This window comes from Coffea eugenioides, chromosome 1, assembly GCF_003713205.1.
Source record: "Coffea eugenioides isolate CCC68of chromosome 1, Ceug_1.0, whole genome shotgun sequence".
NCBI lineage: Eukaryota > Viridiplantae > Streptophyta > Magnoliopsida > Gentianales > Rubiaceae > Coffea > Coffea eugenioides.
Genome location: NC_040035.1, coordinates 13,595,859 through 13,614,128, shown reverse-complemented (window position 1 = coordinate 13,614,128; position 18,270 = coordinate 13,595,859). Strand labels below are relative to the sequence as shown.

Here is an 18,270-nt window from a genome sequence, read left to right as displayed (position 1 = left end):
TAAGCTTCACTTGCAAATTCAGAAATGATGGCTAAAAGCTAAGTACAAATCTTGACCGTTTTAATTAAGGTAACTTGTTAAAAGAGTAAAGCTTTGAAGAACTGAGAGATACATTAGCAAGAGAAGTTCAATAGGGATATATTTGATGTCAAGGAAGTGGGAAAATCAAGGTGAGAGGTTGGAAGTAGGCCGTCTGAGGTTTTAAAGTCAAGAAGCCCGTTTCTATGCTTCAGGTGTCTCCGCAGATGAATAGTAGCAGTAAAGTTTAAAAATTCGCAACTCGAGTTCCACAAATCAAACAATTATGAAAGTTATACTGTTGCAAAATAGATTTTTAGTACTATCACATCCCAGAAGACACTTTTCAGAGATTCAAATCACAAATAGGCTAAATATTCGATCCAAGTCAAAAATTCATTTTCCTGAAGAAACGGGACATTCAAGCAGGACAGCCCACTTTGAGGAGTCACGTACAGCAGTACACATGGAGGAAAAATATGAAATTTCTACAAAACAAAGGCCCATGATTCTAGTTTCAAATGCCACTGACGGTACCTCAATCGGATTTTCCTACACCAAGATATAAGCATTTTACTGAGACTGGTCAGTGAAATCCGAAAATCTGGAAACTCATTTTTCACTTATGAAAAACTCCTTTTTCTCTTTTAAAACCATTAGACTTTTATTCAAACCATCCATACATTTAAGTATGACATTCATACCAGCAATTTTAACATAATTCAAGCGTCAAATTTCAACAGAAACCAAAGAATATACATATATACCAAGTTTAAAGTCTTGTAAGATGTTTAGACTAAGATTAAATCATTTTCTATCCAATATTCAAGGATTAAGGCAAATGAACTCTTCATTTCACACTTAAATCTAACATGCATGTTAAGATTAAAGTATTATGTAATGTATTGAACCTCAATATACACGTTTGGAACCAAAATTCATAGAGGAAGCTGGAAATTCTTTATCTCTTTGTTTCGACAAAAGCTAAGAAACTCCAGCAGCTTTCTTTCAACATTTCAAGCCGAAACTATCAACATTTTTACTAGTTCCACATATAGATATCCTGTAAGATCAGAGATGAACATATTTCACACATTCCTAGCGTAATTCTCCAAAGAAAATTCTGGTAACAAGCTGCAATTCCAGCTCCACTCTCTCGACCATCACAGAGTTTTCCAGCAAAGCTACTTCGAAATTTTCAACAAGGTTTCCATCCAGAAAATTCAGCATGCAATACTAGATATAGGTCGTATAGGGCATACAACATGATTTTCCAGCTTCAATTCACCAAAACATCCATTACAACTCAAAAGAACCACCATCGGCTAAGCTGGAATTTTTCCAGCAACCATGTAGTCCTCCAAACAAGAATTCCAGCAACAAAACTCAAGCTTGTCACCATAAAACTTACATGCATCACCAAATAAAGAGTATACAGGACATATTTTATGTTTGTCTAGTGAATTTACTCAAAACTGGAAGCAAAAGTTTGCAAATGCAGTATTATGTCAAAGCGGCCAGATTAACTCAAATCAACGGTAGTTTGATTTTAATCTTCAAAAAGAACCACAAGATTATTTACTAAACTAACATGCAACCAGTTATCTTCTTTGCTTGTGAAAGACATGGAGATTTAAGGAAGTTTTACCCCTGTTTTGACCAGAGAAAGCTGTAAAATGAAGAATTGCTGCACTTGTTCCTCTCTCGGCCTCAAAGCTGGATTTCCAGATTGTTCTTGGCTCAATACTAACTGGGAATGGTGAAATGAGTATCAGGCTGCCCTCTCCAGCTTCTTAGTTCTCCTTTCTCGGTTTTCGCTCTATGGATTATGGAGGATTTGGAGAAATTTTGGCTGAAATAATGTCATTCTCTCGGCTGATCAGGAATAGATGGAAATGGAATTTCTTTTGCTCTCAATTCTCTCCCTATCTCGCACTTTTGCTCACGATTTTGTGGTTGGAGGAGGAAGAAAGCTTCACACTCTGTTTCTCTCTTTTGCTCCTCACGGTTTCTGCTATCAAATGAAACAGCCGACTCCTATTTGTTTCCTCTCTTGGTTTTGCTCTCGGTTGAAGTCCACAATGGCAGAGCATTTCCTTTCTCTCGGTTGTTGCAGCCTAAGAGAAAAAAAAATGCAGAGTTCTCTCTCTCACTCTTTCTCATGGCTTTGGGTATGAAGATGGAGTGAAGCTTTGCTCTCTGTCTTCTTTCTTTTATTTCCCCTCAGCCGTTAATATCAAGGTAGGAACACAAGGCTTCTTCAGTTAGTGGTTTGATGATTCCTAAGCTTTCCACTCAATCCATAGTCCACTGGTCGCATGGTGAATTTGCTAGAGTGAAAGTTTAGTTTAGTCCTTTAACATTATATCATTTATTTTACCAAACTGAAATTTTTCCTTAACTCACTTGTTAACTCCTAATATTATTTCTATCTCCTTAATCTCATAAATTCTCACACATTTAATTTTTAGGAAATCAATAAAACAAGTAGCTTAGCACTAAAATATATTTAATTCATATCAGTTACGGTATACCCCATGTTTTTATTTGGTTCGTACAGTTTGTTTTATACGTTTTAAATTTAAACGTTTAATTAATCTATGAATTAGTATTTAATAATTCTAACGGCGAAAATGAAAATAATACATGCCTGGTTAATTCGAGATGGAAGAAGGCTAATTAAATCTTTTCACATCTTGTCCGAATTTTCACTTAAGTCCTCATTCGTAATCTAATTCCGAAAATTGATCCCAAATGAAATTTGACTACTTACTAGTATACTAATCTCGCAAAAATTCAATTATCGAGATTTTAACGTCCTAAGTGTAATTATAAAGGGTTTTGACCTAGAATCGATTCCATCTTAATTCTAAGGTTTCCGATGGCACTTAACATTATTAACACTTAAAATTAGCTGTCGACATTCAAGGAATTAATATTAAGGTAATAAATAATCTACATCAAGAAATATTAATTTATCTTGACAAAACCAAGTACTTTAATATTTTGGCACAATTATATTATTTATCATATAAAAATTGTTTTTACGCACTTATTTAAAGACAAGTAGAAATAATGCTAGAATTTATTAAAGAGTCAAAGTGCAAGTGAAATATGCATGAATATATATATATATATATATATATATATATATATATATTTATATATGTATTTTTTTTTTCGGGGTTCTCACACTTTTTCTTCCCCTTCTTTTTTTTTTATTCACGGATCAACTCAAGAAACAAGAGCAAGAACAGCCATAAATTTCCAGGTTCAAGATGATGAACTAGGTTTTCAAGAATCTCAAGGCTTGGAAAACTTGGTTCAAGATTTTCAAGAAACCCCTATTTTCAATCCAAGAACTTCAAGATTTCGAAGAAATTGATCAAGAAACTTCAAGAAATTCAAGACTTTGTCCAGAAATTTCAATAACTATAAATGCTTTTCAAGAAATCAAGGAAATCAGCCACGGATTGCACTTGGTGACAAGAAACAACCACGGATTGCTTAATAACTCAAGGAACCGAAATCTTTTTTTTTTTGGTGTTTTCTTAACTCTAAGTGATGCAAGACTTCAAGACACACGACAACAAGACAAACTCGACCTAAACATTGCAACAAGAAATGGACAGCAATAGAGACACGCGAACAGCTATGGAAAACTCAAGAAACCATAGCGTTTCTATCACAAGAGGTACGGACAGTATTTTTTTTTTTTGACCAATACAAGACAAGATAAACGAAGGAACAACACAAATAAGTCACGAATTGGACTGCACAAATTCGGACAACAAGATAAACAAACGAAACCCTAGAACTAAACAAAACAAAAGGGATGTAACGTTGATACCTCCAACCTAGCTTTGATACCAACTGATATAATTCTCGATACGCCAAGATGAATTAAGAACATGAACCACAAGCCCTGGATCTAGGTTAACGATCAACGTTTGGGAATGGAATTCGTAATCAATCAAGGACAAGTTCGAGATTGATTAGAATAGGTAGAACGATACCACAATCAAGGTGAATACTCGACTGATAAGTCAACGAAACACCTTAGGCCTACTCTAAAATGTTCAAGACGGCTTTCACAAACCCAAAAGAGCTCTTTCTCTCACGAAAGAATTCTGGAAAATTTTCTCAAAATCTGATTCTCTACTAAAAATGTTAGAAACTAAGGCCTTTTATAGCCTTTTACAGAACCAACTCCTAATCCAACTAGAAGACGCAAAACTAAACTCTCAACCCTAAGAATTAACTCTAATTCGGCTATTATCTTTGGTCAACATCACTAAGCCTTTTATTTAACTAAACTAAGTGAGTTAAACGATTAAACTCAAAGCTGAATTAACGAAAGGACATGAACAATGGAAACAAATGACAAATAGCTAATAAACTAGACCATTCGGCCAAGACACAACGTGATGACCCTAGCTTGATGCAAACGGACCTAATAAGCTTCAAAACCAACTAGATTCCATATCACATATTATGTAGGTAAAATTTCATTTTCGTTGTCGATGACCTATATTTGCTTATATAATTGAACAAGGTAAACTTTCTTATTGAAGTTATTAAGCTTTTGCAGAACCGGTGAGACTACAAAACTCAAATGTCACCACTTACTGTTTTCCTTTGCTTCACTAATCGTTTTGATAGTGGAAGGCATCATTCCTTCTCTTCTTCTTGCTGCACTTCGATAGAGACAGTTATTAAAAGTAAGATGTTATCAATCTGTCTCTAGTCCTTGCTGCTGAGCTCAAGTTCCTCTATTTTGTGTTGTTTGCTAACTTATATTTTGCTTCCTTCTCTTTTCTTTCCCGTTGCTGTTCTCTTTTGACAGTTTGATGATTAGCCATGCTATCGGTTATTATCAACTATCATGCCAATTGATTGAATTTGAAGGCCAAAGGTTTTTTTACTTAACCTTTATTTACTCATTATTGCATGATTTATTTTCTTGTTCTACTAGATTCCTAGCACCATACGTGTTGATAATTATCTCTTTATTCCAAGTCATAATAGTTTGAGCATTGCATAGTTTTCACCTAAATTTTTTGCTTAGTTGTGGCCAATTCCTTGGACTTATTCTATTAGCCTTGGAAATAACTTTCTAACACAATAACTTATCAAATTGGATCTTTCTGGAGCTTTAGAAATTTTTGTAAAACGTCTAATGAGACAAGGTGATAATGTTGTAGGTTGTGTATTGATTGACTAAGTATGGGAGAGCTTTCATTATATTAAACCGCAATATTGGAGTTTAATATGGTACTTTTCTTTGGATGAATTATTTTAATTTCTTGGAGAAAGTTTAGCTTTATGCCTTTTTATTTGTTAGCCCTTTATCTTTTCCTTCCATATGTATATCTTTCTAGGAACTTAGAATTGAAAAAAAAAAAGAGCAAAATTAGAAAGGCTTCTAATAAATGCATCAGTCACTTTTAACTCGACTGAAGATGGAAAATAGAATGACCAAGCACATGTTGTTTCGGCTTGATGTGGCATTTCACTTCCCTTCTAGCCAATAACAACCTGAACTCTTGTACCTTTTACAGGAAACAGGAGAGCACTGGAAAAAAATATCATTGTGGTAAGTTCTTTTATATTAATCTTTTCTTTCTTTTAACTGTTCTTGAAAGATTTTGATTTCTTGAACAAAAGAAGAGTTAAAGTGCCAAACCAGTTGACTCGTTAAGTTGGTCAACTGACTAATTCACAGCCGAAATCTTGTTACATGATGTATACTTGTTGCTTCCTAATGATTTTTTTAGTGTAATAAAAGCTTATTCAGATAATGATACTTTATGTTTTTGTACGTATGTAGATATGGCGATAACAAATATTTATCCCTACCAAAGATTTATTGTACTCTAGATGGATAATTATCATTCTCAAGGTCCTTGGCTTTAAATTTGTACTTGAGTGAATTGATCATACTACAAAAAATAATGTGAAATTTAGCTTTAGTTTTCTACACGAGACTAACATATGCATAGCAAATATTACGTCACCATATCTATTTGTAAAGCATTTTGGTTTTAGTGCCATGTGTGGTATCTATGGATTGTCTTTTTAATGTCCGAGTTGTTATGTTGTACTCATTCATGTCCCAGTGAATTCCGGAAAGTAGGATGATGCATTGTCTTTGGTGAAATAATTGATGCTAGCGTATGGATATGCTCACCTTTTGCTGCTCTGGATATATTGCCTAATAGCTAAGGATGAGTTTTTTCAAGTAGTGCAGTTTCAAAAGCACTTGTGTGGGGGTGCACTGAACTTGACTTTGCCCTGGGTGTTTATGAGGTCATCAAGAAGTTGAGTGGAGGGCTTTTTGGTTTCTGTTCATGCATTGAATAACTTTTTGAGTCATATATTGAAATCAGATAAGATAATACGGTTCTGGATGGTGTATAAGGAAATTATTTGATGTTCGTATTTTGAGAATTGATGACTTATAATTTGATTATTTATGCTTTTCCAAGAAATTTGTTTGAAGCTATCAGGGTTTTCTAAAACATGCTTGGATTATGCAGGAACATTTGTTGCTCTTATCATGAATTCATATGGTGCTTGTCATATGACTTTAAGTGGGATGAGCTTCGCCAATGGCGCAACCTCTCTCTCGTGGATACGAGGGTTTGGAGTCCAATGGTCCCGCTTAAAGTCTCTTTCTTCGTTTGGAGGCTACTTCGTGGCTGGCTCCCTTTAGATGATAAGCTTCGGCAGAAGGGCATCCCTTTAGTTTCCAGATGCTTTTGTTGTGGCAGTCCTGGTGAAACGTACTGATCTTAGTTTGGGTTCAAACTTCTCACGGAAAAAGGGAACCATGTCAGAGGGTTGAGTTAATCCAATTACTTGTACTACTCTCACCAATTGATTTTGGAAGTTAGGTGTGTGGCTACTGTGAGGACTTGTAAACTTCCTTATATTTTTCTTAAAATTTCCTTTAATTTGGAATTTATTACTTTACAATAACTTTACTACACATTCACTGCCCCAATAGCTACAAATAATCATATAAACAAAGGTTTCCTTTTTACTTTCATTGTTACGATAAATTAGGGTTTTTACGTCTTTTCGTAGTATGAGTAATTGGTACAGTGTGTGCATTAAATTTAGTGATTAAGAGTGAGTTTTAGATGATATTAAATGTGTGATTAGAAGTTCTAACACTAAGTGAGTGAATCATACATTAAAACACTATTATACGCGATTTAAGGAAAAACGGTTGGAACCGACGGGTACCATTCTCTACCGATGGAATACACCACTTGACCACCACTTTATTACCTTAATCCCCTTGTTTTTACTTGACTAATCAGCCCTAAATTACCCCTTAATCCAGCCATCTTTGTTGACTAAGGAAAAGGAAAGAAAAGAAAAAAAATGAGATTGAATCCTAAGGTGACAAGTGGCAACCATCCAATGGTTGTTTGACCAATTAATTTCCTATCATCTTATAACCAAATTAACCTCATTTCTTCACCATTTCTGGCTTGTTGGACAAAATTTTGAGGGGAGAAAAACACAAGAGAGAAAACTCCAACTTTCACCTTGAATCCATCTTGTTTGAGTGAAAAATCAAGAAACTAAACTGATTAATCCTTTTTTTGAGCACTTGGGAAGCTTGGTGTGCTAAAACTTTACAAGGAGAGGTGGTGGATATCTCTTACAAGCATCTTAGTGAGGTATATTGGCTGTCCATCATCTTTATTTCCCTTAATCTTGCTTAAGTTGCTACACAACTCATATTCTTGGTTAATTGATAGCTATGCAAGTAGTTTTGATGATTATGGCGAATTTGTGAGTTAAGGTTGACTTGTTCAGCCATATTTCTTCTTGTTTTGATAGAATATGATGTGAATAAGTTTAGATAAGGAGGTGAAGTAGTGTTTCAAGCTAGAATTGTGAGGATTAGCACTTGAATGCATGAATTCCAGTTTTTTGGTTTTGTATTACCCTGTTCTGACCATGATCAGTTGGCCATGATGGAGACCGAATCAGCCTTATATTAAAACATAAAAGTTGTAGGAAATGATGTTTTATAGCTGTCTACAAAATTTCACCTCATTCTGAGTACTTTAGAATGTGAAATGACAAAAATACCCTTGACGGCCATTGGTAGAGTTTTGCGGACAGTTTTGACATTTCCCCATTCTGGCTTCATTTTTCACCTTGATCCGTATTAAATCTGTGAGAACCCGTACATTTTCTTATTTTCTAGGTTTTATGTTAATTAATTGCATGTTATTCTGCATTTTCTTTATTAGAAAAATTTTCTAGGTAATTTGTATGAGTAAATATAGTTTTTCGATGATTTTTCTAGTATTAATTAGTTTTTGAGAAATTAAGAGCGTATACCGGTTGTGGGACCCACTAGTGCGGTAAGTTGATAAAATTCGACCGAGTAGGTTATGTTTTGTATACCGGGATTAATATACTAGGTATTAAGAGATAATTAGAGGTTACTTAGATGGTTTAATCTTGGAGAGATAAAAGGATAAGATTAAAACCCTAGAGGACCATTTGTCACATAACCATTGGACCTTGACTTTTGACCAAGACCTTCTTAACTTTCCTAAAATCAATTTTGACTCAATTTTCTCCCATTTTTCTTGTGTCTTGGCCGAACCTCTTGAGGAGGAAAACAAGAGAGAGCTCTTCAATTTCTAGCTTCCAAATTTGCTCAAATCTTGAGTTCCAACCAACCAAATCGCAAACTAAACCATACAAGTGATCATTAGGGAAGGTTAAAGGTATTGGTGGAGTTATTTTGGAGGGGGAAAGATTAAGCTCCTACCTTTCTTGTGGTTTTAAGGTATTTTTCCAAGAACATCCTCTTTACTTCAATTAATTGCTTATTAGTGGTTTTTAGTTGTTTTAAATGTTGTTTTGTGGAAGATTTGCACTTGAATGCATGAATTCCAGTTTAGGGTTTCACTTTTTACCCCATTCTGCCCGGTACTGTTTCTCCTTGTTAGAGGTCGAATTAGCCTTGGATTAAAACATAAAAGTTGTAGAGAATGATATTTTATAGTTACCTACAAAATTTCAGCCTAATCGGAGCAACGTAGCCTACGAAAAGACCGAAATACCTCTGCTGCCCTGTTTCTGTCCGAAATTGATAATCAGCTTCTGTAATTGGTTAGTTTGACCGGGAATACTACAGATTTGGTTGTCGATATCTTCTTCAGAAATATAGACTGGTATCTTAGCTTTCAGATGGCTTTGGAATCACTTGAATTGGAGTTGTATGTGCTGAGATATGATTGAATGAATCAGGACTGCTAGTTGAACTGCGAACTGGAAAATCTGGGGTTGTTTTGGTAAATTTGACCTAGATACATTGCAAACTGGACTCAGTGGCCTTCTTCAATATTGTAGCCCTTTCTCTTAGCTTCGAAACGTTGTAAATTGCACCTCAATCAGACTAGTGTCTCTTCAGTTGTGTTAGTTCCGCTAAGCAACAACAAATCTGCCTTTTATTTTCCAACCTAAACGTCATTTCCGCACATGTCCTAGCTTGATTTGGTAATCATATGACATTGAGCCTATTGAGTGGCTATTTATGTTGTGTGTAATGTTGGGATTGATTGAGGAAAACAATGAAGCCATAAATGGTTGGGAAATAGGTAAATACAAAGGGAGTGCTGCCCAAATTTTCGCTCGAGGGCTAAGTTTTTATTTGAACTTGTATATTTTTCGTTTGGCAAATACTATGACCGTTTTCCATCTTAAAACATGATCCTTCTTCAATTGGAAACTCCAAATGTGTACTTACTCCTACCCAAATAAAGAGGAGTGGTTTAGGATTTTCTTGGGTATTTTGACCTCTTTTTTTCATGAATTTTATTAAGACCTTTAGTGTATAATATCTACTTGAATATGAGATGATTTTGAACCATATAAACAATTCCGAAAACAGTATTTCTTAGCCTATCTAGTTGGATTCCGACTTGTCTTTAGTTTGGTTGCACGTTTGGTCTACGAAACCCTAATTATTCTTGTCCACAGGTCCAAATGTCCTCGTTTCACTTTAAAATCTTTTTATACGTTCTACTCATCAATTGTTGAGTTTGTTTGATTTCACCTAATTGTTTGTGCTAGATGAGCTGTAATATTCTTTCCCGTTTAATCTTAGGTTTTCTCGGTGACTAAGGATAATATCTGGAAGGATATTTTGCACGTTGTTTTGCGTACATAGGTGAGTGTTCCTTGTTTGTTATATTCTCCTTGACTTCATGACTTGTTTTTATTGTTTGATAATGTGTTAAGTGTTTCCAATGATTTCCAAAACGAATTTTCTAGGCGAGCGTGTATTTTATTGCGCTCGACCTAAATGAAACGTGAAATTTTCAATGATTTAATGATTGATACATTAGTTGTGCATGATGTAAGCCTTTTGGCTGAACTGGGCCCTGCCCTTCGTTACCGATCGACTCGAGCCAGAAGCGGATTCGGTCGGGCGATATGGTGACTCTGGGTGTGAACGTTGGTATACTCGAGTATTACCTTGTAGGTTGGTAGAGCCTGTCCAACGTCCAGGAGGGGCTGAATGAAATGAATGATCGAACGAGGGTTTTACTTACAAAAATGCATTTTCAAATGATTGGAGGAATAAGGGGAATGACAGGAGAACGAACGAACGAACGAACGAACGAACAAATGGCTTCCTGTGAGCCCGTATCCTTTTAATGTATGTGTTATTATCGCTTTCCATTGTAAATGTTTCTTGAATTATGGATTATCGATGGTTAATGTATTGGTTTTGTTGTTGAATATGTGTTCGGAACCTCACTGAGCTTTTAACTTACCCCTTTAGTTTTGTTTTCCTTAACAGGGGGATGCGAGCAAGGATGAGAGCCCAGTGTAGGTTAGCCTAGTCTAGTTTTTTTTGTTTTGTAATGGTTCTCGCCCTAGTGCTTGGCACGGGCTGTATGTATGACGAATTGAGAACCTTTGTATATTCGATATTTGTACTTCCTTTTGAGATAGAAATGTATATAAGTTTCGCTTTAAGTTTTGGATTGTTATTTCGTTTGATGTTGTGGTTTTATTTTGGATTTGATTGAGGTTCGACTGAGTCCCGGCGAGAGTTAGGCAGGCGGTCCATCGAACCCTCTGGTTCGCCTTAGGGGGAGGTGGGGCTGTTCCAAAATCAGCAGTTGGTCAAAACATGAAAGTTGTAGTCTTATGTTTTAGCTTTCCAACGCATCCAAAAACATCTCAATCGGATTTGTGTAGCCTGAGTTATTGTCATTTGAATCCAGTGCTGTTAACTAGCCTGACGGTGAAATTCTAGTTCTGTAGTTTGTAGATTCGACCTGGATACACTGTGAACTGGGTTGAGTTGTCTTCGTCAAAGTTGTAGTCCTTTGTCTTAGCTTCGAAACGGTATAAATTTTACCCCAATCCAATAAGTGTAGCTTCGGTGGTGACCAATACACTTAGAAACGTCAAACCTGTCATTTTATTCTTTGTTTTAAACCTTATTTCCGGTCACTTTTCTACCTTGATTTTGTAATGGAATGACTTTTAGCCTATTGAATGGCTATTGTGATGAGATTATTTGTGTGCGATTTTGGGGATTGATTGAGCAAAATAATGAAGCCATGAATGGCTGAAAAATAGGTAAATACAAAGGGCGTGCTACCCAAATTTGCACACGAGGGCAAGGTAGATGTACTCGCGACTTGAGTAAAGGTTGAGGATGAAACTAACTTGAATCATCTAAGGTATTCAAGTCTTCTTTCTTAGGGGTATATAAGTTAGAATCTGGCCAAAACTTGTACCCTTGGAAAAATGAAATTTACGACTAATAGAAATACGTTTTCTTCGTTTCTTCGACTTAAATGGAGATTTCAAAGTTTTATGAGCGAGCATAAATTTTACAAATATTTTACTCATGTCCTTTGGTTTAAATGTACTCTTTTCATTTCCAAAACTATACTTATACTTGTACTAGTAGTTATTCGGATTTTCTTTGGTTCACCTAAACTTTGGATGGTTTAACTGTAATATTTTCTCTTGGTTATTATTAGGGTTCCTTGGTGATTGAGGGTATTACCCGGAGGGTTACTTTGGACGTTATTTTGCGTAAATAGGTGAGTGTTCTTTGTACGTTATGTTTCCATTGACTATGTGACTTGTTGTGGATGTTTGATTAACTGTTAAATGTTTTCAATGATTGCTGAAATTGAGTTTTGCTAGACAGTGTGTACTTTATCGCACTCGACCTAAATAAATGTGAAATGTTCAATGATTATTTGATTATACGCTAGTTGTGCATGAATGTAAGCATTGTGGCTGAACTGGGCTCTTGCCCTTCGTTGCCGGTCGACTCGAGCCAGAAGCGGACTCGGTCGGGCGATTTGGTGACCATGGGTGAAAGTTTGGTATACTCGAGTATTACCACGTTGTCGGGTGGAGTCTGGCCAATGTCCAGAAGGGGGAAAGATGAAACGAATGAACAAGTGACAATATCAATGGAGGGGTTTTCGCTTACAAAATGTATTTTAAAATGATTGGAGGAATAAGGAAATGAAAGGTGAATGAAAGAACGAAAGGCTCCATGTGAGCATGTATCCTTTTAATGAATGTGTTATCAATGTTTTATATTGTTAATGTTTCCTGGATTACTTGTTGTTACATGACTAATGTCCGTGTTTAAGTTGATTATGTGTCTGGAACCTCACTGAGCTTTTAGCTCATTCCGTTAGTTTTGTTTTCCTTAATAGGGGATGCAAGCAAGGACGAGAGATCTGTACAGACTAGCCTAGTCTAGTTCTTTTAAATTTTTGTAATGGTTCTCGCCCTAGCGCTTGGCAAGGGTTGGATGTATGAAGAATTGAGAACCTTTGTACATTTGGGTTTGTACTACTTTTGAGATGGAAATGTATGTAAGTATACATTCTGAACTTGGGAAATGTTATTTCGTTTATTATTAAGGATTGTACCCTATGTTTGGAAGTGAGTGATGTAATTTATTTCAGAACTGTAGTGAGCCTCGGCGAGAGCTGCACAGGCGGTCCGCCGAACCCTTTGGTTCGCCTTAGGGGAAGGTGGGGCTGTCACAGCTACAGTAGAGGAATTTCTTCATGAATTGGTCAAGAACTTACACAGCACTGATTCATTGATATTCTAGAAATGGGTGTTTGGAGGGGCATTTAAGTTGTGCAATACTATGGTCAAGTTAAATCTGTTTGGAAAAATTTTATTGAAGGTGTTTGTTTGCCCATTAAACTCATCAGTTATTTTTTTTAGAATCAAGAATATATAAATCAACTTACAATGTAATGTGTTTGTAAGTGTGAGTTATTCCACTCTGGTCAGTTATGATTCGTGATTGATAGGTATTGCAAGCAAGGAAACATGGAAAATACCTTTAGAATCTTCAATGGTACGAGAAAGGTAGAGATAAATCCCAATTTGGTCATTTATAAATCAATATTGGATGGTCCACACTAAGACCAATTTGTAGATGCAAGGATACTATTGCTTTGCATTGGTAGAAATAATACATTACAGTGAATCTGAATATGATGTGTTTCTCCAGTTGTTCTATCTAATGTTTAGTACTTCCTAAGTAATTCTCCTATTAATGCATTCCCACAAATGTATAAGAAATTTGCAACAAGTTCAAGCAAAAATCCAAGCATTTTGTAGCAATTTCAAACAGAAATCTAGGCATCCTCATGCAATTCAAATAGTAGTTAAGGTCCAATTGGTTATTAAGGTTATAAGGTAAAATATACTACATATTGCATGTCTTGAAATTACTATCATTTGTTCAAGTCCTCCTTTAGAGAATGCTTGAAAAAAGAAAAGAAGGAAAAGTTCATCTCATTGACTAATGATCTCTGCTTTTTTATTTGTCTTTGCATAGAAAAGGGGATGCAAAGAAAAAACATGATGATGATGATGATCTATGTACTACACCCAAAATTTGTTGCAATGAGTGCAAGAAATTTGAGAAGACGTGTTCTATTGGAAAGATTACTACAAGAAATAACACATATCAATATGATATTTTTTGCTGCAATTATTAGAAGCATATTTGTTTTACTATACCGTGAATAATTCTCAATTTCTTGACATTTTTTATTTAGTAGAAATGTGATGATTGTTCTTTTTAAATAATTAACACCACCGTTGTATTTATTCATAATAGGTTTCAAAAACACTTTTACTTGTTTAAACTTATTTCATTCTTAACTAGATACAAATAGCGTGTGCACAATTTTAAAAGTGGTTAGTATCACCACATTTATGATATTTGTATGTACATGTACATTTCAAATGAATGCATCATTTTATTTATAGTATCAAGAATTTGCAAACATCTTAAGCCAATGATTGAATATCTAGACAAAATTACAAATCAAATGAGTAAACGAATAGCAACAATATCCAATTTACCTAAAGTTAAATTTCTCATAGTTACTAACACCTATCATGTATTAAATATATAACCATTTTACATTAATCCACTTGCCTTTAATTGATCTTGATTAACACAGACCCAGGGCATTCTTACGCATCGCATGTGGCTAAAAAAAAATTAGCATCTTGAAAAAATAAATGAACATTTATATTTATCACTTCATTAATTTCATAACATATCAAGTTAAAGAAGGAAGCAAAAAAATGGATGGACATCCTGGACAAATAGTCAAAGAGGTAGATCGCCGAAAAATGGATGGACACCCTGGACAAATCTTGCAAGTCGCAAGTATGCTCTACAATGAATTCCATTTTGGCCGATCGAGAAGCAATAGTCGATTGATGTTTACCTTCTAATTATGACCCATTGCAATTTGCAGAATCACATCAATTTTCTTCCGAGTAAGTTTCTTAAAATTAACAACATATGGATTTGAAGATTGTCAATACAAGTTAGTTTAATTGATAAAAGATAAACCGCTTCATCACAAAAATTGTGTCTAAATCCTGTTGGTGATGTGAGGTATGTATTGGTGAATAATTTATAAGTACTTTTACAATCAACCTAAGGTCCAGCAATATTACCAATGTGAGGTATATATTGACGAGTAACTACAAGTACTTTTATTTATTTTTTGTTTTTGACAAACGATACCAATTTTATATATATTAACACTTGAAATTACAAGAGTTAATTACAAAACGGGGTAACTACCCCCATATCTTTCCTAGCTAGTTCTGATAACCAAGATGGTAACTACAAGTACTTTTATTACCGACCCAAAATTTGAAAATATGCCCTTGCCAATATGAGGTATACGTTGGCAAGTACTTTTATAAGCGACCAAAGGTTTGAGGACATGACCTAATCCGTGGCGTTTATGAGAGTTAAAACTACCCAAACTTAATATTTACCAAAAAAGAAAAAGAAAAATATTGAGGGCTACCATTTTAATTTAGAAAATCTGACAAGAATTCTAGAAGAATTTATTGCTGAAAAATAACTTTTGAAAACTTTAAGCAAAATGACATTACTCATGCTGACAAATTCAGTTCCTGAAGAACTACAAGAAGTGAAAAACTTCAAAAAAAAAAAAAACACTAATCCTCGTTGACCAATCCTCCCTAAGAAGGATAATTACAAATACATCCACTTATAGTCCAGCAGGTTTCCAACAGGAGAGAGCATAGATGACCCTACCCTTCCAGCCCTGCAGCATCCAAGCACCATCTGCATCAATCAGAAAATCCTTATTGTAATATGATTTCACCTTAGCCCTGACTTCTCTCATGATTTCACTGTTCAATGGGAGCTGCTTGAATCCAGCCCTCTGATTGCGAACCTGCCACTGCTTGTATGAGTCTGGCCTCTCAATTCTTTCAGTCCCTTCACAAGCTATAACGTTCATCACTTCCCTTCCAATAACTTCTTTCTCAAACATTGACCTATTTTGATCTTCACGTGGTAGTGTGGCCTCAAACATATCAAACAGAGAAGAGAAGTGGTATAAAGCCTCTTTGAACCGTGTAACGAAGAACGGTGCACCATATGTTCCATTAAGGACTCCATGGACAAACATCTCAGGATTGATTTTTTTGATCAAGTTCATCACAGAGTCCCTTGGGCTGCTTTGTATTACAGTCTCATCAGGAACATTTCTTAGCCTGTACAGACAGTTAACCACCACCATTTCGTCCTCGTCAATTGCAAGATCCTCTGCAGTGATAGTGTCCCATCTTTTTGCAACAGCATTGAACTCAAAAGGAACGTTAAATCTCTTTGCATAATTCGCCAGGCGACCCCCTGTCTCCTCAATTCTCTCTGCTGGTCGAAATCCCGGTTGTGGAAGATCCACCCCAGTGATTCTAAGCTTTGGTGGTCCTCCAGGCCTGAGGGAGATTCCATGAATCAAACATGGCCATTGAAAACCATATAGAATACCGAAATCAATAATGTGAATTCTTGTTACTGTGCTTGTTTGTTTCGCAATAGACTTGTTAGCAAAAATGTTTGACATTCTTTGGAATGGGCATATTTCTAAATAAGCCCCGTAAGCTCTAAGAATATCTGCAGCTGACGCTCTCGTTGTGGTCAATGCTGAATAGAGTGTTGTTCCCATCCCAGCCAAACGTGCCTCGAGGGCATTGGCAAAACAATAAGCCAATCTTTCAGTAGGATCACCATAAGGAGAAGAGTGCTGCCTAATTTGCTTCAGTAATTCATTGGCAGTCCAATTGTCATATATTGCAACTGCATGTGCACATCTAGTTAGAAGGTCCCTCAAATCAACTAGTTCCCTTATGCTGTCTCGCTTCTGACCCGCACGTGGCCTTCCTCTTTTGGCTGTTGTTGGTGGAACATATTGCTGTTTTTTGGTCCCCTCTAAATCTGGACTTTCTATTCCACCTCTTGATGGAGATTCACCATAAAAGTTGGGATTTCTGGCAGGACAAAGCAGTGCATTATCATAATCATCTGTATTAGCAATTTCGTCAGTGTGACTTGCAAAGTGCTTGGTAGGACGATCTTCATCATGATCACCGCCTTCTCGATCATGGTTAGTACTCTTCTTTCTTGATTGATGATGTGATGATTGCTCCCCAGCAGCAGCTAGTGTGCTAGGCATTTTATTCTGGTAGAATTTGACAATTCTACACTCTTCAACATCTTCTCCCAACTGAGGCATTACATGTGTATTGATGTTAGTGGAGGATTGTATAGTTTGGGAAGGACTTAAACAAGTGTCCACCAGGTAATCAACACTAAGATCCAAGCTGTCACCAGGAATGCAAGTTGGCTGAAAATTGTATTGAATGGTTTGATGAGGAGCAACATGATCAATGACATGATTAGGCCAGATTTCAGCAAAATCATCTATTGGGCTATCAAAAGTTTGACCCCCAAAAGTTGTTGTTGCTCTTGGAGACCTGCTAGGGGTAGAAGGCTGATTCTCATTCAGAACTTCATAGAAGGACTTCTCCGCAGCTTGGAGAGCCAAGCAGTCCTGCAACATGCAAGGCTTATCCAACAAGTCGTCCTCCTCCATAAGCATCCTTTGTAGATATTTGAAGACCCCATCGAAGTAATCGCCTTCTACTGGAGAATCATCCCCTACTTCACATGGAGTTGAATTGATATCAAGGTGTGATGATAACTTTGAAAGGCCCGTGACATTGTTGAACAGATGATCAAATTGGCATCCATTCACAAGATTTCCTTGAGACAATGAATGCTGCTGATCAAAGTCAAGCTGCGGGAACTCATTGGCAGCATTTATGGAGTGACCGTCCCCACGAAAAAGGGTATCCATCAAGAAGCAACTGAAACAAAATTGAATCAATACTGTAAAACACAAAGATTTGGACTTCGAAAACTATTCTTGTCAATGAAACTTGTGAAGAAGGGTGATATAAAGTTGTATTACCAATTAAATAATACAAGAACTCCAAGACAGTTTTGGCCACGGAATTTCTCAAGTGCACATATTAAGTATGAAAACAAAATGAAGAGATTGTTAATATTGGAAGGATGCTTAAAATAGGGTGCCAAACTGCCATGGGAGGCAATGACTAAAAGTATGAAGTTGAGCTATCATATCAAAGCATGTTCACTGAATATTTTTCTTGAATGTCTCAGGCTTTTGATATTGCGTTTAATGCCTGGAGATTTGTAAGCTAGTAAACTGGGAATAAACTCCGGGAATTACCCCCATAACCGGTTCACGTGAAGCCGGCATGGGTGTCGGAGATCATAGGACATGGTAGGGAGCAGGAAGAGTGGGATAAGGTCAAGGACAACCTATG

At 36.1% G+C, this 18,270-nt stretch overlaps 1 protein-coding gene across 1 annotated transcript; it reads right to left on the bottom strand.

The window, feature by feature from the left end:
* Window positions 1-15,620: 15,620 nt before the first annotated feature.
* Window positions 15,621-17,777, bottom strand: LOC113768228 (scarecrow-like protein 33). The gene has a single exon (XM_027312502.1). The coding sequence runs from the start codon at window positions 17,775-17,777 to the stop codon at window positions 15,621-15,623; it is 2,157 nt and encodes a 718-aa protein (XP_027168303.1).
* Between the last annotated feature and the right edge of the window lie 493 nt (window positions 17,778-18,270).

What these genes read in the sequence shown, in the direction of transcription:
- LOC113768228 (XM_027312502.1), bottom strand. Translation starts at nt 17,777, where the DNA reads ATGGATACCCTTTTTCGTGGGGACGGTCACTCCATAAATGCTGCCAAT.